Source organism: Anarrhichthys ocellatus, unplaced genomic scaffold, assembly GCF_004355925.1.
Source record: "Anarrhichthys ocellatus isolate YVR2014 unplaced genomic scaffold, GSC_Weel_1.0 scaffold5, whole genome shotgun sequence".
Lineage (NCBI taxonomy): Eukaryota > Metazoa > Chordata > Actinopteri > Perciformes > Anarhichadidae > Anarrhichthys > Anarrhichthys ocellatus.
In genome coordinates, this window is record NW_022280035.1 from 12333629 (window position 1) to 12356314 (window position 22686).

The following is a 22686-nucleotide window of genomic DNA, read 5'->3' on the forward strand; positions in this document are numbered from 1 at the left end:
GCTGACTTATAGTACACACTGTCTCTCTGCTCAGTGAGTGATGGCGAGCATCACGCTCCTTACCTTCTTGACGGATTTCAGAGTGGGCACTGCGGTGAACGCTGCGGAAGGCATTTCCCCCACGTTCATGTTCACATCACTGCTGTTCTTGCTGACAGTCATCGCTGAATATTTCTCCGCGACGTTTTCGGTCTCTTTGACATATTTCGTGGCTTGTTTCACCTCCGCCTTGCTGTCCACAACCGAGTCAGTCATCGCATCCAGGAGAGATGTTGAGGCCGTTACTGAAGAAAGAAACCTGGCTTTTAGACCAGACTACCGTTAGCGTTAGCTTGATCCGTTTGTCTCTTTTCCTCTCTCTCTCTCTCTCTTCGTTAAGCTTCGTGGCTTAAAATGACCGAACCGTGGCTGAAGCTCTTCCACTAGACCCCAGCGCGGAGCAATAAGTAGCCTACTTTAAGAGAGATTACCCTGTTCTCTATCTTCACTACTTTCTGAAGACCGGTGCAGGCACTTGTTTCGGTCCTCTGGTCTGCTGTCATCCGTACCCGGCAACATCTCCGAGTGGAGGGGGCGGTTTGTCGAGGCTGTCACCTGAACGAGTAACGTTAGGCGGTGTAACGTTAGACTGCGGTCAAGTCAGCAGACACTCGGATCTCCGTGATCAACCCAGCAGACACTTAAATATTAGTGCGCCTATATGCTGAAATTCACGGTAAACGCATTCAAACGGCACAGATCGGGAGCAAGCGAAGGACTTTGCAAAGTTAGCGGAAAGATTAACGTGAGATAACATCCGGTTTTCAAAATAAGATGTCAAATAAATGGGAGCGATTACTGTCAGACAACATCCGGTTTCCAAAATAGAATGTTATATAAACGAATATACAAATTGCATTAGGTGGAAATAAGATACAATTAATTATATTAACATTAAGTATAAAACATGTTAACTGCATCTCGTGAGTTAAAGGGAAAATACAACAACATTGTGTCTTTATTCTTTGATTTGAGGGTTGCTCTTAATTCTTAATTGGTACAGTTAACATGTTTGATTTTTGTTTGGATGTGGTCAGAAATGTCCTGAACACATACATATCAGTCAGTCAGATATTAGTCATTTAATTATCTTTCCAGCAACCCTCAAATCAAAGAATAAAGACACTTCATCCACAATTCAGTTGTATTTTCCCTTTAACTCACGAGATGCAGGTAACATGTTTTATACTTAATGTAAATATAATTCAGTCCTTCGCTCGCTCCCGGTGTTCCGTTTGAATGCGTTTACCGTGAATTTCAGCATATAGGTGCACTAAAATTCAAGTGTCTGCCGAGTTGACCACGGAGATCTAAGTGTCTGCTGAGGTCACTGCGGTAACGTTAGGCGGTGTGTGGGCGCTGTTCATCCAGTCAGAGCCGGTGCGGAGGAACACGGAGAAGCAAACGGATGAGGCTGTTTTTCTCACATTAATTGAAGAGTAGCGCTGGTTTTGGTTACACTCACTTGTTACTACCGGGTCACTACTTGAGAGTCAAAGCAGGTCTAAGCTAGATGTTCTGTTTCAATAGAAGCAGTATCTCAATGGCCCTTCAGCGTCATCGGAGGCTGAGTACATTCCCCGCCCCCTTCGCTGTGATTGGCAGACTGTGGTACCAACGTCTGTAATCTACGGCGTCTGATTGGCAGAGCCTGCTCGGACAGTGTTTGACCCTTTGACTTAGGAGGTGTAACAAAGGGAGAAGAACGTGACATGTTAGTCCCATATCGAAAACACATCAATTTAAATAAATAAATTACGTTCCGTTGAACTAATTTATTCAAATGTGTAAACACAAAGTTTTAGAATTGAATTAGTCTTAATTATAATTTGCTCAGGGTCATTTACTTGGATATAATTATAATGTAAAACAGATGAGTACTTTACTTTATAAATATTTTGAAGTTGTTGCACTATGACATTTTAATTTTATGCTATTTCATACTTCTATCACATTTTATTTCAAAGTTAAATAATGTAATTCTTGCTAAATACTTTGCAGATTCATATTTTATATACAAATTACATGATGCATTTAGAAAATATGCTACATTTGTATTGATAAAACTACCCAAAAGCATATAAAGTATACAACTGCAGCTACCATAAAGTATTGATAGAAAGCCAATGGATAAGACTCATGGGACATCTAAATGAATGATTCACTAAACTAACCAAAAATGGGAGTGAAGAAGTTACCACAAACAGCCTTGAGTCACTTAATAAAATTTAATTGACAGGTTTCAAGAATGTCCAACCTTTTTTCCATTATAAAAAACCCCAAAACATTGCATTGCTGCATCTGACAGGTAAAAAAAAAAATAATCTATTATCTACAATGAAAAAACAAAACACATAGGTGGACTGACTGATGAAGAGGTAACTACATGGATAGAATGTGTAATGTGATTAAACACCAAGTCACTGTTTTCCTACAAACACTGTCTAACCACGAAATTGTATAAAATGCATCCACAAAATGGGGCAAATTGGTAAGTACATCCGTTACACACTGGGGAAGAGAAGAATGTCTGTACATTATCTTCACATTAGTATCACATTTCAGTTTTTGCTCAGTGGACGCAGGTTGGACTTATGATGCGGAGTCCATCTCCCACAGTACGTGGGTTTAAAAAATGAAAAGTCACAATAAAGGCTATCACATAATAGATACAAGACACCAATGCTTATTAGCGAGTGTCTCTGAAAACAAATGTACCATTTACAAAAAATATTTAAAGCATCCACTGGTGACAAAATCTCTTTTTACAGACCAGGGTGTGACATCAGCTGTTGTTTGCTCTGAGGGACTTGCCCTGGTTACCTATAACTTCATGCATCATAATTGTCTAAACAAATCCTTTTGGGAAAAAAAAAAAAAGAGCTGGTCGTAAACGCTCAACCAGATAAGCTGAGGGTGGAAGCATCCTCTGTTTCAGAGAAGAAGACCAAAACCGTCAACAGTCTTAGCAGCCACATGGTCAGCTCCCTGGAAGACCGGTGTCGGACTGGAGCGATAACAGACGAAACCCAGCGGCGGTGCTGTGATTTGGTGTAAGACGGCGTGGCAGGAGGGAGTAGAAGTGGGAGCAGATGGTGCGGCAGATCAGGTGAGATGGGATGAAGAGCCTCAGGCAGAGTTCACAGACAGAAGAGATGATGCTGGCGACAGTGCTATGAGACTCGGATCATCTGAGCCACGGTCTCATCTGCTGCTGCCTGGGCTACCTCCTGCTGTTGCTGGAGGAGGAGGAGAAATTATCAATGAGGTCACCATAATACATCATGAAGACATCTTTACAAAATGAGATATCTCCTATTCAAACACAGTAACACCTAATTCCATACACATTTTCAAAAACCCTTCAAAGTAAGTTTTAAGTGCTTAGTTGACAATGTATAACATATTTATTATATTAGCTTGAGTCAGTATATTATTTTATTACCTGTGCCAGGGCCAAAGCCATTTCCTCCTTGTCTTTAGGTGAAAAGAAACGTCCTCCATCTCCTCGCTTGCGCTGCATAGCGTGACGGTGGCGAGACTCGTGAAGGTATTTCTGCTAAGGAGTAAGTACAGGAGCATTAGTATTTTAACACTGAACACTTTGCGCGACCTATGTACCAGTACCGGTTGAAAAACACATTTTCGCACTTTCCTCTTGTCCTTCTCTGAGATTACATGGCTAAATACCACTAGACATACTCCATCACAGCCCAAGATGATATACAGCCCAGTATGAAATGATAGATAGACAAATCATGTGCACTTGCATTTAGCAGGTAGTGAGGAAGAAGAAGCTTCAATGTGCCTGTGTGTGTGTGTGTGTGTGTGTGTGTTGTAAACCAATGTGTCTTACCCTCCTTTCCTTGGGGATCTTGCCCTCAGCCTCGAGCTTGGCACGAGCCTGTCTTCGCTTCAAGATGCGGTGGTACTGTTTGGCGTTGACGTACAGAGGTTCCTCCTCGAGCATCTCAGCCCCTGGCAGGGGAATTCGCTGCATTGTGGGAACTGCACCACCTCCAGGCACCATCTGATAGAGGGACAGACACAAACAGGGACACCGTGTTTAAAGCCTCTGGCATGGAAAGCACGATAGCAGCATGCGGACATAAACAAGTAGTTACTGTGCAAATACAGGTGCTGAATAGACTTCTCTACAGGCTGATACTGGATGGAGTTATGCTGGGGATTGCATGAGTAAAGCACTCAAAGGTGCCCTGAAAAAAAGTTGTCCTGCCCTAACAAGTGCAGTAGAGGTGAGGGAGATGTCAATCAACCATAGTCTGTAAACGCCCATACAGTCCTAAGAAGAGTGAAAATACCTATGTGGGACGACAGTGGGTGTTAAATAAACAGAGTAATATTCACTGCATTCAACAAAAAAAAAAAAAAAAAATCCAAAATATTTTGACAGCTTTTCCATCAAATATACCACTTTAGAAAAATGATTATGTGTCACCAAATAAATAATTTATCACATCAACACAATATGCTTCTACTAAAACAATATAAATACATTACCACACCACATTTTCACAATGGGTAGAGAAAGGCAGTTATGATTGTTACAAAAATTTTAAATTGAAAAACTGTATTTGGTGCTCTTAAAAGGGGACCTCCACCACCCTGTGTGAGTCTAGATCAAAAAAAGGTAATAAGATGCTGGATACCTCTGCACAGGGTCTTACCATGACCATTCCACCTGCATTGACCATGTTACCAGAGACGGGCAGGGTGACGGTCACAGTGCCTTGGCCGCTATTAGTAGTGTTGGTGTTGGCACCCCCTGCCTGTACAATCTGGGCACCTGCCAAGCTGGAAGCTGGAATTGTGATCATTCCTGGAAACAGATTACGATCACAGTTGTTATGCAAAATGACACCTCAGCAGTGCTCCTCTTTAGAAAGTCTACAAAGCAGAAGGCAAACAGAAAAGGTCGGAGAAATCAGACTTTACCCTGCTGCAGGACGGTGCCATCTGCATTGACCGGCTGGTACACAATGGTCTGTCCGTCAGCCGTCTGTGCCACCTGTTGGCCCTGGACACTGATCTGCTGTCCCTGTGGGACCACAAGTAAGAAGAGAAGACACTCAATAATCATGTTCATAATTATTTGATTAAATGGAGTTGCCGTTCAACTGGTCAGAGTGTAACACCTGGTTCTGTCCAGCGGTGATGGCCGTCTGGGGCTGCTGGATGATGATCTGCTGGGGCTGACCCTGCTGGCCCTGCAGCTGGAGAGTCTGTCCGCCCTGCAGCTGGATCTGACCGGGCTGCACCAGCTGGATCTACACATGGTCAAAGTACCACCCATAGATTCAGGAACATCCTAGCCCAATCACAATGTGCTTCTCATACTAAAATATTACACCCAGCTTTCACATCTGCCAATAGCATTACACAGAGAACACATGTCCTTTAACAAGATAATGTGGGTCAATGTGAATACAGAACGTAATCTGGTAACTGAGCGTCATCTTTTACCTGCTGTAATCCCTGAGCTCCAGATACAGGGACCTGCATTATGGTTTGACCCTGACCCCCCGACATGGCCTGCACCATTATGGGTTGCCCTGATGATGTGATGAGCTGCCCACCGCTCACCTGGACCATCAGAGGCTGTCCCTGGACCTACAGAGAGATACAGAAAGCTGTTACAGCACCACTGCCCGCCCGTGTTTGTTGCCTCAATATCTCCTATGTGTGACTCAAAAATCAAAAGCGTACGATGTCAAATCAGGAACATCCAGGATACCACATCATGGATGAAATATGATGATTTGCTGTCATTTCTGTTTTGGGATACAAACATGAAACTATCTGGTTCCATAGTAAATCCAAACTAGCTTATGTACAGTATATTCTATAAGATTTTTTTGTCATTAAGATGGGCTACAATTGCAAAATACAAAACCTCTTTTTGCAACTAGACAACAGAAAAACATAGCTAGATGATGAGAGGTGACAGCCAATAATGAAAATGGATCCTTGCTGTTCAGTACCGGTTCTTCAGCTAACAGCAAAACACATCCATTTGACTCATGTTTCACATGTAACTTCCGTTCTCATTGGGAAGAACGTCGAACTTGCCAAGAGACAAAACACAACTCAGACAAGCAGTAGTCATGAGAGCACAAGCGGGAACCCGAACAACACACTGTGCTGAGGAACATGCAGTTCAGGCAGCTGTCAGACATGCCGGGGAGGGAGGATGAACCAAACAGCACATAGACGGGTCATGAAAAACAGCCCTGGTTGTATGGCATGCAATCCCGTAGGCCGTAACACTGTCATGACTCTGACGCTGGGCGGCGGCGGTGACACCACTACCTGGAGTGTCTGCACCTGTTGGCCTGAGGCCGTCACCACTGGCGCCTCTGTTTGCAGCTGCACAGCAGTCACTGTGCCCTGTGTCTAAAGGCAATGCAGGATAATAGTCTCAGACAAGTAATTAACGGGGGGGGATTGATCTGGAATCCACTGGAACACTTTAATTATGGGTACCTGTTACCTGTGATCTCATAGCAAAGTGTTGCATTGTTAGTGGTAAGACAGACATCTTCATCAAACCAACATTAATGAGAGTAAATCCTGTGCTCACCTGCTGTTGGATCTGTCCATTGGATGTCTGCACAACGATCTGCTCCCCAGTAGTAGTGGTGGCAGTGGTGTACTGCTCCATGACTTGTTATTGTCACAACCGTCTCTAGAAATAAAATAAAGACATACAGTATTAGCTGACATTAGATGTATGATTCTTAGTAATGCAACATATGTAACATATAACCTTCTTGATCGTCCAGAAAAAAACAAGGTATTTTCAACCAATCTCTAACGTTACTGCAGCCAACTCGTTGTTTTTATAACGTTTGGTATTAACGATATTTAAGTACGGCCTTTTTCCATTTCAACTCATCACGCTAACCAACGTGTGCCATCAATATATCAAATGGTATGTCCGTAATGTCAAATGGTATGTGGCGGTGATATAAGAACCACACACTGGGTTGCTTTAACTGGGTGTTTTGCTCACAGGATATTGCCGTTGTAGCTAATAAGGCTAGCGTCAGTTAGCTACGTACAGCGCGTTGTAAAGGTTAGAAAGCACAGACGGGAGGCTAGTTAACAGATTGATAGCTAACGTCTGTCTTTAGGTTGGTCTGTTATTACAACGTTAGCTGGTGATAATGTGCTGGGCAACGTTTACTGATGGGAGGACATAGGCGTTAACACCCATCCCTTTGTCTGACGGTCTATATTTGAGCTAACGTTAGCTTAAGGCTGGTCTACCACCAGGGATCATGTTTCCAGGAGCCAACGTCGAGAACAACATGTTATTTTCAGCCCAGCCGGCCCAGGGACGCAGCGGTCAAAATCAAACTGCCATTCGATTTTTTTTGCATTTAGCTGGGTTAGTAATTTGGTTGGTTCACGGCAAACCAATCCGTGCTGACAACTACCAATGGCTTCAATCGGGTCTCCCTTACCGTCTCTTCGCTGTCCGGTTTCCCTCTGATTGGCTCTGGTACAGCTCGCTAAAGCCCAATCAACAAAGTGAGCGGACAAAATGGCGCAAATGAGACAACGGCGCATGGGAGGAGGTGCGCAGCTGCGTGACACACGTACACGGGTGCAGAGCCCGGGGCGACCGGCAGATGTTGCCATTTTGATATTTTCTGTTTTCTTTGACAGCTCCCCTTGTGTTATATTATTTCCTCATCGTGTAGTTTGGAATTTAAATGGCACACGTACCTGTTAAATCGTGTAATGGATGGTGTTGAGATTCGGGTTTTTTGATTTTTTTACAAGAGAACCTCTTCGTTTAGTTCAGATCCAGCTAATAACTGCACCTCCTTTCCGGTAGTGGGCAGTACCGTACCGTGGTTGTCTTGTGAGAGGGATGTTTGCGGAAGTACGTCCACGAGTTTCGGAGGTATCTAGTTTTGGTGAAGGGTACTTCTCTGTGATAACTGCATGGACATTGACATACTCTAGTCAGCACAAACAAGCAGGCGACGTGTTTCGGTTTGAACAAAGTCTGTCAGTGGGACCCTTTGACTCCTTTGAAGTGCGTCAATGTCCGTGAACTTGTGTCTGACTGTTTGAGTCTCCTCTTTGGGCGCAACTAGCCTAGGCTATTGGCTCAAAAGTGGGACAGGAGAACACAGTGTGAACATGGCCCGACCTCTGCAGGTCCTCTCACTCCTCTCCAGGCTTGGCGCTCTGTGCGCGACGCCCTCAGTTTCTATCAACAGCTGTCGATCGGCGAGCAGAGGAGCCAGCAGGGCAAGGATGGGACCGAGCCCTGTGCACAGAGACAGAGCATCGAACAGAGCTCACGGCGATGACATGTCTGTTGATGATGAACTGGAGGATGTAGAAGACAAGCTACAGGCCGTGGTTGAGTAAGATAAACCATTATTCTAGTATAGAAATAACTTAATGTGCAGTGTTTTGTGTGTGCTGCTTGTCATTTTAAACTACCGCTCCCATGTTTTTCAGTGAGGCGAGAAAGGGGCAGAGGACTTTAAAGTATCATATACTGAGAAGGCAGATGACTCCACCAGGAGCTCCACAGAGGAAGCTAACGTGGGATGCCATTGAGCAGATCAGGTGAGGTGCTTTGTTATCTCAGTTCAACATAGACATAGCTTTTTTTTGTCTTCAATGTAATTGCATGAATGATGATTAACAATTTACTCAATTTGTAGATATCTGAAGCGAGAGCAACCAGATGAGTGGACAGTACAGCGTCTGGCTGAGGGCTACTCTGTCACCCCTGATGTCATCCTGAGAGTCCTCAGGAGCAACCACGTCCCCGCTCCTGATAGAAAAATAAAGCAGGATGCCAAAGTAATGTCTGGTCTCGGGCAGCCAGCGCTGCCTTCAGGTGCTGGGACAGAGCAGAATAGGCTGAAGTTGCCTGGACACCACACATCAGCTGCACTCCCACCTGGAAGTAGAGAACGTGCAGTGGTGCCTGTGGCTGAGCAGACTGTGATGCTTCGAGGTGACGGTACAGGATCCCTGGCAAAGATTCCCGCCCCTGCTACTCTGCAGGCCACCCAGTTCAGAGCTGGTAGTAAAGACGTCGCTGTGACGAGATCGGAAGAAGAGGACGGCGCGTCTAACACAAATCCTTCAAAGGACGACAAAGAGGACGAGGAGAGCTGGGATGGACAGCTGTTGACAGATAAAGAACTTGAAGAGTTTATGGAAAAGCCTTACCCTGTGGTGCAAGTTGGCAATGAATTCTTTGATGGAGAGGGCAACCTTTTGTATAGAATCTGAGGACTTCCTGCGTTGAACTGTTGACTGACCATGTGTGATGTTCAGGTTGGCATTATGACAATTATGTATCTGCTCAGTGACCTTCTAAACAGATTATTACTAAACAGGCAAAATAAAACAATTTTCAATGCATTTGTTCAACTCTGATGAAACTACAGTTGTAATTTAAGGATATTTCATCCGACAACCAGAATGTGTTTTGGTAACGGATCCCTTTGTAAACAGTTTTATGTTGCTGTAAAATAAGAGCCGGGTGACAAAAATAGAGGAACTTGTGAATTTATTGGGCAAACCCAAAGAAAATTGCCGCAAATATACAGGAGAGAGAAACAAAGGTGTGACCTTGTATATTTACAGAACCATCACAATGACTTATTAATTTATACAGCAGTTTTAAACAGTAAGAAAAATGTGATACTTTCACTTAATGCAATAAACTATTATACAATAACTTGCCAAGTGTCTCGCAGTGTATAGCAGCTACATAATAACCCTGTATCCACTCTGTTTTTAATCTCATCCAAATTTCAATTATGTATCATACCAAGACATGAAAGAGAGAATAACCAGGTTATTGTGGGCTGTTTTCCTTTACGAAGCTCTGTGGATTTAAATAGAGTCAACATGCAGTTTAATGAGAGCTCGTATGAAACACATGTACGTCACTGCTCAAGGATTCAATTTAGGCAACAAGTGCAACTTCAGGGTGTCACTGACATACTGGATGGAACTGGTTACACATTAGTTGATATAAATAGTAAAGGGATGCTGGCCACGCATCGGGAGAGCCTCGCATCACATCCTCACAACAGGCACTTGTATAACCACATCCAATTTACTGCACTCTGAATCTGCAAGTCGCAAATAAATAAAACCTGCATGAGAGCAACGTATTTAACACAAGACAGACAAATAATTGTGCAACAAATGTTTGAAAGAAAGAAAAATAACTAAGACTTTGCGTGATAGACAAGACAGATCTGTTGAGAGGCATTGACCAATCCAGTTGAGCTTTAAAATGGCAGCAGTATCGGGATGATTAAAAGAAGAAAAAACAGCAGTTCACTTTGAAATGAAACTTTTTTTAACAACCCTGTTTTTGTGTGAATTTGCTCCACCTCAGATGCAAATACCAATTAAAAACAGTCCCAACAACCACGTCTGTTAACTCTAAAAGGCGACTACACTTTTAATTATGCTATACAACATTTACATGATTGACTTTTCTTTTCTTATTGCTCCTATGCTTCTGTCGCCAAATCACATTGATGTATTCAGTTATCTGAATCTGATGTAAAAAATATCTGCAGATATTTACTATCAAACTATAATTATTTCTGTCATTTCTGAACATCTTCGAACCACACTTTGTTAAAACAAGTTCAAAAGTTCGTTAGTACAAAAACTGCTCAAATGATTATAAACACGACTTGTATACGACTACAGTGATTATTACAGTCTTGTCACATTAATCATTAGGTCACATTTAGGAAAAATGTTAAAACTACAAACTCTAGGCATACAAAGGACCTTGTGCTTTGGGCAGTTACAACTGCAGACATACATTTTTGAACAAATCCTGTCTTGAAACAGACACACTTTGCCCCCCTATACATTGATGTGTAACGTGTTTCACACAATGACATCTCCATTCACCAAACGTGCCATGAGGATTATTTAACTTGCATGGACAATTTACTGAATCTAAACATTGTTATTGCTATCAAAACTAATGCAAAGGGACATTTCCACGTATGTCTTATTACTTCAACCGTGGGTCTAAATGCCATGGAGTAAATGTACGCTGGCTTGTATTCCAAATACAGACTACAACAGGGGATTTCACAAGTCAGTGCCCAGAGAGGAAGAAGCTGAAAACCTCACATTTACATAGTCTGGGCCGTATGAGGTTGATAAACAGCTACTTTGTTAAAAGTAGGGATTAAGACTCAAATGGTTTTGGGAGAGTTATTAACCAACAGCAACCTTTTTTACACCTACCAAATGCATACCACGTCAAAAAATGGCAAAGAAAAACAGGTTTATGTACATTTGCATGAGAAAAAGGACACAGATCTCCGACAGAAGTGAGAAGTATTTCCAGGAGCGTTCCCAGGTGATGGGAGAGGCAGGACCCGTAATGCAATGGTGGTGGATTTATTTAATTAGCTTTGCTTCAGAACCCATTACTCTGGCTCTGTCAGCAGTTGACATTGCTGCACAAATTCTTTGTTCCCTAAAATAAATAACTTGGGAGAGTCAAACAGAATCAATAACTGAAGCACAAACACTACTACACCTCCCTCAACTGTGGCATTAGTCCCAGGAAGCCTCCGTACATTCATTATACTTCATAGATGACAGCAGAGTGACGCAGACTCTTCGTCTGGTAGCTGAGGCCCAAGTTCACACTAGAAGGTGAAAGGAAGAAGTAGCTAGAGACAAAAGAGTGACAGGAGCAGCGGCCGGCCTCGGGGAGAACTGGAAAGCTGTTGCTCAGTTGCATGACAGGTTGTGCCTGCTATTCAAGCAGGTCCTGTGTAAAGACAAGAAAACAGCATACCAATGAAGCCAGAACCAACACAGGTGAGCAAACAAGAAACCATTATGGTTATGTTTACACATGCACCTCACTGAGTTACTCAGGTAGCCTGGTTGTAGGGACATTTACGTTAATGTAGTGGCTTTGTAGCAACAACTTAAAAACCATGCTTTGAGCTATAAAACTCTGACTTACTCTTGGACCAATTACTGTTGTATTAAAGCTTCACCTCTAAGAAAATGATGTGACAAGCAGTGGGTAGACAGAAAAAAGCGCGATTGTCCCTTTTCAACAGTCTTGAATGCGACAGATTGTCCCGGACGGTGTATCGGCTAATGATGGCTGATCACAGATATTTTGATATCGGTGTAAATGTCGGCTGACAATAAAAATTGCAGTTCAGAAATGCCAAAGTTTGAGGTCATTTAGTAACTGTGTCATTACAGAGTTTGTCCACCAGAGAGCACCTAAAGAGTTTGGTCACATTGCAAGAATGAACAACATCCATTATCTCGTCATCATTGTGGACTATTATGTTGCTCTGTTTCCTTCTACACCTCCACTACTTATATAAGACAAGTTGAGCTGTCACAGCAGGTGGTGGGTCTGCACAGGAGGAATGCACAATGGGACATCATGGCTTCATCACCAGGGTCCTTAATGTTTAATAAAGTGAAAACGAGGCTCATGACATGCACAGGTTTTCTTCCTACATCAATAAACCCAAACAAAACCACCGTTAGGGATGATTTAACAGTAGCACTTACTCTCTGGTGTTCTTGACAACATTGATTAAAGTAATTTATCTTCAGCATTAAGGTGTGTTGAGGACTATTTTTGGTCTGGTTTGGTTGTTTTCTATGTTTCTATGTAACTACTTAAGTTATCTGCATTTCTACATGACATCAAGCAAGTAGCAAGCTTTAAAGATAGGAAACATATGCCGTCGGTTCCTTTGCAAAACAATGGCCCAGTCTTGGAGGAAAAACTTGGTACCCGTGTTTCTATCTTAGCCCGTGTATGAGGGAGGAAACAGTGTCCAATGTACCTCATCTGAGTCGTCGTGAAACTCTATCTTGCCATTTTGAGTGTGGTTTGTCTCCAGCGGGTCGTCAATCCCATCAACAGCATTGTCCTCGACATGCTGCTGCAGCACCGAGTACCTGTGAACCAAGAACCTGTAGGGCACATTCAAAATATTATCAGGTCACCTAAAATCATGACTCAATTGCAAAAATACACTTTGCTATCCTGGACAGGTTTTGGTGTTGTTCTAGATTATACACATGTGTGGAAAGAAACACGGACCTGCCACCACAGACATATTTCTTGACTAAGACAACTCCTGCTGCAATGCTCAGCAGCATGATGACGATGACTGTTATCACAATGGCTACAGACTTGGAGGAGCGACTGTCTGTCTGTAAAAATAACAGCAGACAACAACAGTGGGTTAAAGTGGTAGTGCAGGAACATACTGTAGGCAAACACACAGCATGAATGAATCTATAGTCATGACATTTTCCAGAAGTGGGCAGGAGTACTGACCAGAAGTTCAGGGGACACCAGGTCACTCACACACCTCTTGCTGAGGTCGATCTCTTTACGCTCAGGACTCTTTCCTCCCTCACATTTATCTCCAGGGATTTTCCTATAGCTGTGGCCCAAACATCAAGAGTTTGTGATAGTTAGTTGGAGGTTTGCAACTGTAACTGATGGATTTTTTTTGAGTTTTGGCTCTTTCAAATACAAATCAGTCTAAAACAGTTCATTGTTATTACACTCATTGTTAATTTAAGCTGTATTAATGCAACAGCCTACCCTTCCTACTGCACATAATGGTTTAACTGGATTTTCATAAACTTCTGTGCAACAATTATTCAATTTACATTAGTTAGTCTGTGTGCAGTGAAGTAAACATGATTCACCAAGAATGTCCTTTGCTTTTACAGTCGGCATTTCTTCTTCCTCACTGAAAACATGAGACTCACCACTCTCACCCTCATCTGCTTCCTCTGACTGATCTCTGCATGACAACTACTTCCTCATCACTGAGAGCAATCGTCTGTCACTGTCTCTACTATGGAATATGACAGCGGTGATGGCCTTGTACAATATAAGATTTACACAGTATCTGTTTCAATATTAATGTTATTTTTATATTGAAAATCACTGCTTTGATAAGAGTCTTGGCAATACACTACTACACAATAACAATAAAAAAGGATTGAGCAGATTAGACAATTACAGACAAGTTGAAGCGAATCATGTAGCATTGATGATTAAAGAGAGTTCACTGACCCACTGGTCTGCAGTTGCTCCTCTTTGCCTTGCAGACAGAACTCAAGCAATTTGCCTTTCAGCTCCGGCTGCTCCACACACTCCGAGCTGTTCTCCTGACGGTAGTATCCAAAGTCACTGCAACGAGTCGGAAGATGCCAGGATGGTAAGCAAGGGTGGAATTAATATCCCGAGTCACAATAAGGATACTTATACACTGCTATTCAATACCAATTTGGCATGTTTAATGTGAACTCTTCCTCAAGTTACTGTATTTTATGTTTCATAGTACATCCATTCTGTATGAGCTGTGTCAGTGTCAGATAAGGAAGTTAATCACATTTGAATGAGCAACCTTTTAGCTTTCCTTAAGTAGACCTTTACACCAGTAATTTGACTTCCAATAAAAGCAATTACAGCCCGTTAGCAGCACTTCTATCTCAACAGGATATTTAGGTAAAAGTGAAGTATACTAGACAGAATGCATGCTAAACGGACACCTTTCTCCCACAATGCAATGTACAAAGGCATGACGGAGCTGCTCACAGTGGAAACATTTAAAATAAATGTGTATTGTGGTCAAACAGTTAGAATTAATAAATGAAGAAAGATATTTTGCTTCCTATTTATGAAGTTTAACTTGTGGCAACATTTCAAAACGACAGTGTGATGACATCTGACGTTGCACGATAAGTTGATTGATAGCATCACTTCCTGTTATTATAAAGTATGTCAGTTTCTTTGGTATACTAACTGCAAAAATAATAAACTATACCTATTGGTATGTGGAATATACTGTACAGAATTGGTATGAGGTGTGGATGTGGGACACAGCTCAAGTCTTACCACAGGAAGTCATCCAGGGTGCACGGACACAGGGATGGCTGGGTGTTAACCAGGTAATCTCGTCCGTTCCAGCAAACAGAGTCCTTCCTGAGACGCAGGAACTTCTCTTTGTAGCCCAGCATGCAACCATCGTTAGGGTCACTGATGTCATCTGAGTGGGCCAACCACTGCACATAATCGTTGTCCACACCTATGACCATCAATATTTTGGACTCTGTTTACATATAACCTCAAACAACTGACAAATTATCTTTAAATTTACACAAGTGTGCTAAAGTCCATTTGTTGAATCAAACATTCTCATGGCACTCACAGTCTCTGGTGAGAAGCTCCCTGAAGTCAATGGTGGTGGAGATCCAGTACTGGCTGAGGATGGCGTCTCTGTAGCCCCAGACACTGACATTCATGGAGCGAGCTCCCGGCTCTGATGCCAGCCCAGTAAAGTAGATGGGGTCTTTGGTGAAGTTGTAAACACCCCAGCACTGTCCTTCGTCAGTAGAAAATCTGTCAGGACATCAATCAATTAAAAGTAAGGCAATAACATATGAGAGGAAGTTGTATAGCTTGCAATTTAAATTCAAATCTGAATATATGTAAATCACATAAACAGACTCCATGTGTTACAAACTCATCTGTTCCCTCTAACTGTAACTCACTTGATGGTGTTGATAGGTTGGTTGGGGCTGTGCTCCACAGCAACCAACAGCCCTCCAGAGTCCAGAATAGCGTAGTGATGGGGTCCAAGCAGGGCCTTAATCCAGGTGTACCCCCCATCATCAGACACATAAACATCAGGCTTCATCACTGACATCGAATCACCAACACTCCCTGGTGAGATACACAGAAATGGTGATATGGCAAAAATGTCTAGTTTAGCCAATAATTGATTTATTTATTCCAATAACTTCTACTTCATCTAAAAAAACTGAAGAATTACCATGAGCTAAGATGAGACCCACAGCGTTTGGTTCAGACAGAGGCGGCATGGGGACGTTCAGGCTCTTAGCAGTACTGTAGGCTGCGTGGATGTGGAGACTGCACTATAGACGCAAACACAAGAAGCATTTGGTATCGGACTGTTTATAGTACAAACACTGTGAAAGTCAAAACAATTACATGATAAAGAATTAATCAAAGCACACATTTTCCATCAAGACTGATCAGCTTTCTATGAAATTATTTTTTTTCTCCCTTTACCTTGTCTGGGTCTTTGGCTGTAGCATCACACTTGGTGTTGGCAGGTTTCCTCAGGGGAACCCATTCCCCTCCCTGATCAAAGGACACCACAGACTGCACAGAGTTATCTGGAACAAGAAGATAAGGACATCACACTAAGCCTTTAGCTGATACCCCTATCCAAACACAATGTGTGCAAATAAAGCTTAAAGGACTAATGGGTAGCACTTAGGAGGATCTATTGGCAGGAATGGAATATAATATTAAAGGTATGTTTTCTTCAGTGTGAATCAGTGTTATTTGTTAGGATGTGCCCCCCTAAATGCCAGCAACAAATCCTGCTTGTTTTGTTGCTGTTTTGTGTGACGGTAAAATGTTATATACAAAGTGAAAGACAGGTTATTCAACAGAAAATACAGTGAGCAGCAGACATGATGGAGTCAATATTTAACTGGTGATGTGGTATTTCTGCTGAAGTGTCAGCCAGCCGCATCAGAGAGACAGCACATCTAACACTGAACATCTAATTAAATATTTACTTAACGCCCTCCCTCTGGCATGTAATGGAGAAGTCATATGTGTATGTTTTTCAGAGGGGAATTTGAGTACAGGCATATATTTGCTATTCCTTTGTCAAAGCACAGGCACATGAATAGAGCTACCTTCTGCCAGGACACTGGTGAGGAAAACTCCTCGCAGGGAGGTGACGTTAGTGAAGTCTGTATCGCCCCCCGTGGTGGTGTACAGGTGGCGCTCCAATGACTTGGAGTACACAGTGCCCCGGTCATCTGATACATAAATGGTGCCGAATCCTGTATCTGTGAATGTAGAAAATAAACATAAATTAGTTCACACATACCGGTGAAGAAATTCAGATGCAGGGTTTCAGAGCTGGTCATTTGGAATAATGAAATATTGGCGTTAATATGGTGCAAGTTCTCTACATGACCATAATGACATATGATTCACTTTTTTTACATTACCTCCTGGCTCGTCCACATGCATGAAGACCATTTCATCGTTCGCTGACAGAATGGAGTAGAACTGCTCGTGACCAACAGGGGGCAGCTGGGCCATGTTCCACGTCTCACCCTGGTCCACTGACACGTGGATCATTCTCAACATGTCCTGCAGAGAAAGAGGCAGGAAAGATTTTTTAAAAAGAAAGAGGAAATTATTAGATCAGTTTGGTGAGTAATTACCTCATGCTAAAAGGCAGAGCTATGTATTTTGAGTGTAACAATATTCACATGAGCTCGCCATGGAGCGCACATTTAGCAAACTATTCATCTGACTTTGACCATTGAAGTTAATATGGTCAGTTGTTGTTTTCTATGAACATTTCCCCATCTGATTCCCTTTTAAAATACGATACTTCCTTATATTTACTCATGGGTGATTTTATCAAATTACTCCTCTTTTAAACCAAACATGGTGACGGGAAGAATACCTATTCTAAATATACCAATACTACAAAAATATCTTCCTCATGCTTGATTTGAAATGCCCTGTCATGAAAATTATCTAGGAGGTACAGCGGACATGTCTCCCCTCACAACAGCACACTTTATTTCAAATTTAGCAGACTGAAGCTTTTTCTTACAAAAATAAATGTCTAAACACAAACAATATTTTGGCTGTTTCTGTATCTGCAGGTGATTTGGACCAACTGTAGACTGACCTTGCCTGTCATAACAGAGGCAAACAGGAAGCGTCCACCCTGGCCGAAGGAGTAGATCTTACCGGCGACAGTCTTGATGTTTTTACCGTAGTCTGTCGACCTCTTCAGTTTCAGCATTCCCCGATCACCTGAAAAAAACCACATGAAAATTTAGAAATGAAAGTGCACCCAAATTATTCAAATGTATAAGTTTAACTAATAATTACATACAACATTTAAGAGGAATATAAAAAACTTTAAAGCATTTGTCATTGCAATTTTTATGCATAATCCAATCCAAATCCAGTTAATCAACGATAAACAGAGGTTTCGATTAAAACATGTAGCCGCTTATCTTTGAAACTGCCTTGAGAATGTTTAAAATACATTACATTTCATGTGCTGCTCCTTAGTACATGTACACAAAAGTTGCACATACCAAGTTTTTATTTCAGGTTTTGCTTAAAGAGGGGATCACTTACTGCACGATCCGTTGTGATTGGCTGTAAAGAAGATGGTATTTTTTCTTCCCCTAGAATCAGAGTGGAAAGTACCAAAAATGTCAGATAAGCAGACACACACATTTGAGTCCACAGACTCAAGGATATGGAAGCAAAATATAGATATAGACTGCTCTGTTAATAAGGCTGTAACAGCTCTCAGTGAGCTTTCATCTCAATAAACAACAAATCAGGATGGAAGAAATCAGCTCTCATAATGGATTCTTTATGTATTCTCCATCTATTCCCATAAGTTTTGCTTCATTGTGAAAGTAAGCATCACATGACATGGCTTATCAAATGCCACCAGCATAAAGCCATGCCCTTCCTAAATATTTACTGTCTTTTGAGTGTTGTCTGCCCCAGTTGAGAATGACACATTTTCCAGGAGCTTTTTCAGATCAACATCTTTGGGAAAGTAATAAAGACTATTTTGTACATACAGTTCACTCAGACCTTGAAAATGGAGCTTTGAATGTGACTAAACAGATATCTAGAGCTGTTACTAAGTGATACATACCAGGAAGTTCCTCTAAAAACAACAAGAATGTGGCGAGGGCGTGGCCACACCAGAGCTAGTCAAACAGTCACTGATTGCTCTGCAATGCAGTTGTACTGGCTATTTTGCAACGGTGGAGCGACAATAAAAGTCGTGTGAGATAAACTCCAAACATGTTGGCCTCAGGTTATTCAAGGTTATTACAAGTCTCAGTGAGGGAGAGCAAGTTAGCATAACTGTGAAGGAGTCAAAACATGGTTTAAAAACTTTACTTTCATCACCAGTCTGTCTTCAACTCCCTTTAATAATTAGGTTGTTGTAGGGAAAGTAAAGGAGGATACAATGTCCTGTTTTGAAATCTTTGCTGCATGTCAAACAAATAAGAATGCTGATCTTCCACACCTCCCTTATCTCACTGACCACAAATATTTCCCTGAGACACAGTCACTTGGAGCTATTGATTAACATCACTGTTTGTTCATCGATCACCTGACAAAGATGCTAATCTATATAATAATCATCAGTTTGTGTCGTTTCTTACCATTTCACAAGACACACCATGTCGTGGATCTTTTTCCAGTTGCTGCCAAAATCTTCAGATAGCCAGAGTTCGTTCTGAGGACAGAAAAAAAAAGATTTGTTAAATTATGAACTCCTGCTTCAACTAACACCACTGTTTACACGGCCCATAAAAACATAGTCATGTTAATAAATGTACTCTGTGCAAACAAATGATTGACCAACGGGGGTTTTCTAGCTATGAGGGAGTGAGATGATTGCGTCTGCTTTCGGGTTTTACAACCTGCCATGAACAAGGTCACTTGCCCTCTTAATTTAACGACAGATGTACTAATACTAATTACTAATCTGAGCTTTCAAGTTTATATAGAACAACTTGAATCCAAACTGGCTGCTTTCTTACAAAAAATATAGCTCCTTGACATTCACTACTCACGCTGTTGCTGAGGGCCAGCAGCACATTGGAATTATCAGGGCTGTAACTGATCTGCGTCAGGGGGATGAAGGTCAGGTCCCGGGGGGTGAAACTCTTTCCAAAGTCATCGGAGACAAAGATCCGAGACCCATAACTTCCGGACACGTCTCCCGTAAGGATCACCTATAAGCCACAGCCCCAAATTCAGACTGATGAAACCAGACCTTAAAGGCTCTTCACAGAAGACACACTTTAGATTTATTGATGAGGACATGACATACTTTGCCAGAGTTCCCGATTGCAATGCCAAACTCTGATCTGATGAAGGTGTTGTTGATGAGACTGGTCACATCCTCGAATGACTTCCCGTAGTTCTCACTGGCAGACAAATGGTTCCAGTCAAATTAGATGCAAAACAAATACAAATGATGTTGTTTTTCCAACAGGTGAGGTTGTGAGACTTACCTTCGATAGAGTTTAGACTGCCCAAGCCTTACCATGAAGAAGGGCACCTGAAAAGTCGTCAAAGCCAGGATGACCTGCCGAGAAAAGGAGGTTCAGCTTGAGGAAAGTGAAGGATGGATCATTTATTAATATGCATGATGAGAACCTGATGTGAGGGAACTCGTAGTGTGATCTACCAGGTTCTTTACTACTCTGTCACTTCCATACAGTTCACTGAATGGTCCAGCCAAGGTTGTCCCGATCATGTCAGAGGAACAGCACAGCATGCGAGACATGTTCGGTGCAAGTAGATTACAATATAACACTCACCCCTGTGCCATCTCCAACCCAGGCCAGCGACACCGACCCACTCAGGTCATTGAAGGTAAACTGAGAAAAGATGTAAAACACATTGAAAATTAAACAGGGTAAAAAAGCACAGTACCAATTGAGCAGTATGTCTAAATAGCTGTGTGAATGACACTAAATTAAGTGAGGATTTTGAGTCTAGTTTGCAAGAAGGGATGAACCGACCACATCAGACCAGGAAAGAATCCCAGCAGGCACAAGACTTCCGAATACAGCTACTGAATACGAAAAAATCCCTGAGATCAGACTTTACTTTGACATTAGTTTTGTGCAAATCAAGTAAATTAAGCTTGATTTTTATTATCGGGTAGTGCAGCTGCCTGATATAAAATGATTGATTCTTGAAACCAATTCAGTGGCCCAATATTCTCCAACCATGTGAACATTCACAAACTGTTTAGGGCAGGTCTCTTTCAGTAGCTCATGCTGTAAGCAGCTCCAGTACCGATGGGACCGGCAACAGAAACCTCAAGGGGAATGACGAAGCTGAGCCTCCAGGAATTCTGTCGACTTTAGATTACCGGGGCCAAGCATACAGAGAGCTAGGCAAATAAGCTGCACTGCATCATTAGATATATATACATATTATATAAAGTGCAATCATTTGGAGGCTTTTACTTCCTGTGCTGTAACAGTGAAATCTATTACACATCTGGGGAGACGAACTATAGCCTTCTGTCCTGTCCAAACACAACACTGCAGTCTCTCTGTGTCCTAACAGAGTTCCTGCCTGCCAATGCTAACTGCTTTCACTACCACACAAACACAGCTTTTAATTAGGCTTATTACTAAATAACTAACACACAGCCAGTCACATGGATCCCACTGGGCCAATTTGCCCTGGAAACAGATTTACTCTCAGCGAGGCACAGAGAAGTGGCATCCTCAAATACAGAATACAGCTGCTTCCTTGAGAAGAATGAGATATAGGTCATGGGCATTACTGGAGCATTTGAGAGGTAAAACCAGTCTGGTGGAGCCTACGCAAAAGAATGAGGAAAATATGCGTCGTTACTGTTTCACTACACTGTATTTCACTGCACCAAATGTTAAAGAAAGAAAACATGGCAGGGCTAAACTGGTAGCCGACAGAAAGCCAAGGTGGTATCTTTAATGGCTGTTTGAGGTGTAAAGACTTGGACTCCGCCAGTCATGTTGATTCTTTAATTGTGTTTTTGTTGTAGCCTACAACAGGAAAAAAATGAATCTACAGCGCAATGTATCTTGTATCTGACTAGTATCTCGGGCTTCATCGCTGACAGTTGAATGGAAAACAGCCCATCAGTAGGCAGGTGTCTCCGCACACAGAATAGCTGATTAGGCCTATAAGTGCACCTGGTTAGCACCTGCGCAGCATCTTGTCTAGGCTGCTCATTACATTGTCAGACGTGTGAAGAGTAACCGGACCTCTGTTGGTAACTTACAGGGTGGGTGTTGTCTGCTAACTTGGTGTCATATCCTTGAAGAGCTTTGCAGTTGTCGCCCAGCTCAATGCTCCTTCGTTTTATCTTGTGGTTTGGTGATGCAACCAGCCATGCAGGCAGAGATCTCTTTATGATGTTCCCAGCTTTCTCTCCAATGTTTGAACGCTTCAAAAACGCCTGTCCGGAGGGTTTTGATCCCAGCTGAAAATCTATACCGGCTGTGAAAGTGGATAGAGATAACAGCAGGATAGAGCGCAGCAAAAGTCCCATCCTCGTTCCTGTTGTCACTGGAAAATAAAACAAAGCAAAGACGGGAAAACACCCAAAAAACTGTCTTTGTTTATGCAGGTCTTGCCTACAAATTGAAGGTCGCTAGAGCTCTGCCGCGGATGACATCAACAACAGTAGTCCGACTGACAGCGATTATTTCGGGCTTTGAAAACACAGAGCGCCCTCAAAGCTCCGATTATTTCCTCGCGCAGCAGCGGAAAAAATATCAAAACAGAAATAAATCGCAATTTTGCGAAATTAACCGGAGTATTTGACACCATTCATTCGCGCTGCAACTCATCAGCCAACATGATACACTGTAACGGCAAGGCAAATTGTGTCTGTGGGCTGCAATGCTCTATGTAGAGAAGAGCCGCTGTGATTGGCTGATCTTCTATTCTGCTCCACCTAC

At 42.3% G+C, this 22686-nt stretch overlaps 4 protein-coding genes across 14 annotated transcripts in view; 1 reads left to right on the top strand and 3 right to left on the bottom strand.

Moving 5' to 3' along the window:
• Positions 1–696, bottom strand: part of ahcyl1 (adenosylhomocysteinase-like 1) — a 14401-nt gene extending 13705 nt beyond the window's left edge. The window contains exon 1 of the mRNA XM_031844689.1: positions 64–696. Within this exon, the coding sequence (XP_031700549.1) occupies positions 64–255 (192 nt within the window). The 5' untranslated portion in view covers positions 256–696. The remainder of the gene's footprint in view (positions 1–63) is intronic.
• Positions 697–2253: 1557 nt separating this feature from the next.
• Positions 2254–7629, bottom strand: nfyal (nuclear transcription factor Y, alpha, like). Of its 11 annotated transcripts, none has more exons than XM_031845088.1 (10): positions 7527–7629; positions 6641–6745; positions 6370–6453; positions 5524–5670; positions 5196–5327; positions 4996–5098; positions 4710–4879; positions 3896–4069; positions 3485–3598; positions 2254–3278 (listed from the first exon to the last, which is right to left on the bottom strand). In XM_031845088.1, the coding sequence occupies exons 2-10, from the start codon at positions 6719–6721 to the stop codon at positions 3213–3215; spliced, it is 1071 nt and encodes a 356-aa protein (XP_031700948.1). In that variant the 5' UTR covers positions 6722–6745; positions 7527–7629; the 3' UTR covers positions 2254–3212. The 11 variants fall into 11 exon arrangements, with proteins under 11 accessions (XP_031700948.1, XP_031700952.1, XP_031700951.1 ...); XM_031845092.1 differs by having other exon boundaries at positions 3485–3595; positions 4728–4879; positions 6367–6453; XM_031845091.1 differs by having other exon boundaries at positions 4728–4879; positions 6367–6453.
• Positions 7630–7734: 105 nt separating this feature from the next.
• On the top strand, positions 7735–10910 carry ngrn (neugrin, neurite outgrowth associated). The gene is made up of 3 exons (XM_031845099.1): positions 7735–8444; positions 8542–8652; positions 8751–10910. Exons 1-3 carry the CDS (start codon positions 8215–8217, stop codon positions 9328–9330), a joined length of 921 nt encoding a protein of 306 aa, XP_031700959.1. The 5' UTR covers positions 7735–8214; the 3' UTR covers positions 9331–10910.
• On the bottom strand, positions 9594–22614 carry sort1b (sortilin 1b). The gene is made up of 20 exons (XM_031845098.1): positions 22005–22614; positions 20542–20601; positions 20233–20306; positions 20049–20145; positions 19789–19950; positions 19375–19448; positions 18317–18366; positions 17856–17983; positions 17158–17302; positions 16837–16992; positions 16196–16302; positions 15936–16038; positions 15655–15826; positions 15312–15502; positions 14999–15188; positions 14174–14290; positions 13421–13529; positions 13181–13293; positions 12921–13050; positions 9594–11866 (listed from the first exon to the last, which is right to left on the bottom strand). Exons 1-20 carry the CDS (start codon positions 22272–22274, stop codon positions 11852–11854), a joined length of 2463 nt encoding a protein of 820 aa, XP_031700958.1. The 5' UTR covers positions 22275–22614; the 3' UTR covers positions 9594–11851.
• Between the last annotated feature and the right edge of the window lie 72 nt (positions 22615–22686).

Excerpts from the sequence above, each read along its gene's own strand:
- nfyal (XM_031845086.1), bottom strand. The coding sequence starts at position 6,721 with ATGGAGCAGTACACCACTGCCACCACTACTACTGGGGAGCAGATCGTT. Across the intron at positions 4,880-4,995 it reads TGGCACCGTCCTGCAGCAGG|GAATGATCACAATTCCAGCT; the intron begins GTAAAGTCTGAT and ends ATCTGTTTCCAG. Across the intron at positions 3,279-3,484 it reads TGGCTTTGGCCCTGGCACAG|CAACAGCAGGAGGTAGCCCA; the intron begins GTAATAAAATAA and ends CTCCTCCTCCAG.
- ngrn (XM_031845099.1), top strand. The coding sequence starts at position 8,215 with ATGGCCCGACCTCTGCAGGTCCTCTCACTCCTCTCCAGGCTTGGCGCT. Across the intron at positions 8,445-8,541 it reads AAGCTACAGGCCGTGGTTGA|TGAGGCGAGAAAGGGGCAGA; the intron begins GTAAGATAAACC and ends CATGTTTTTCAG. Across the intron at positions 8,653-8,750 it reads GATGCCATTGAGCAGATCAG|ATATCTGAAGCGAGAGCAAC; the intron begins GTGAGGTGCTTT and ends CTCAATTTGTAG.
- sort1b (XM_031845098.1), bottom strand. The coding sequence starts at position 22,274 with ATGGGACTTTTGCTGCGCTCTATCCTGCTGTTATCTCTATCCACTTTC. Across the intron at positions 20,307-20,541 it reads GGGTTGGAGATGGCACAGGG|GTCATCCTGGCTTTGACGAC; the intron begins GTGAGTGTTATA and ends TTTTCTCGGCAG. Across the intron at positions 17,303-17,855 it reads CCTCTGTTATGACAGGCAAG|GACATGTTGAGAATGATCCA; the intron begins GTCAGTCTACAG and ends CTTTCTCTGCAG.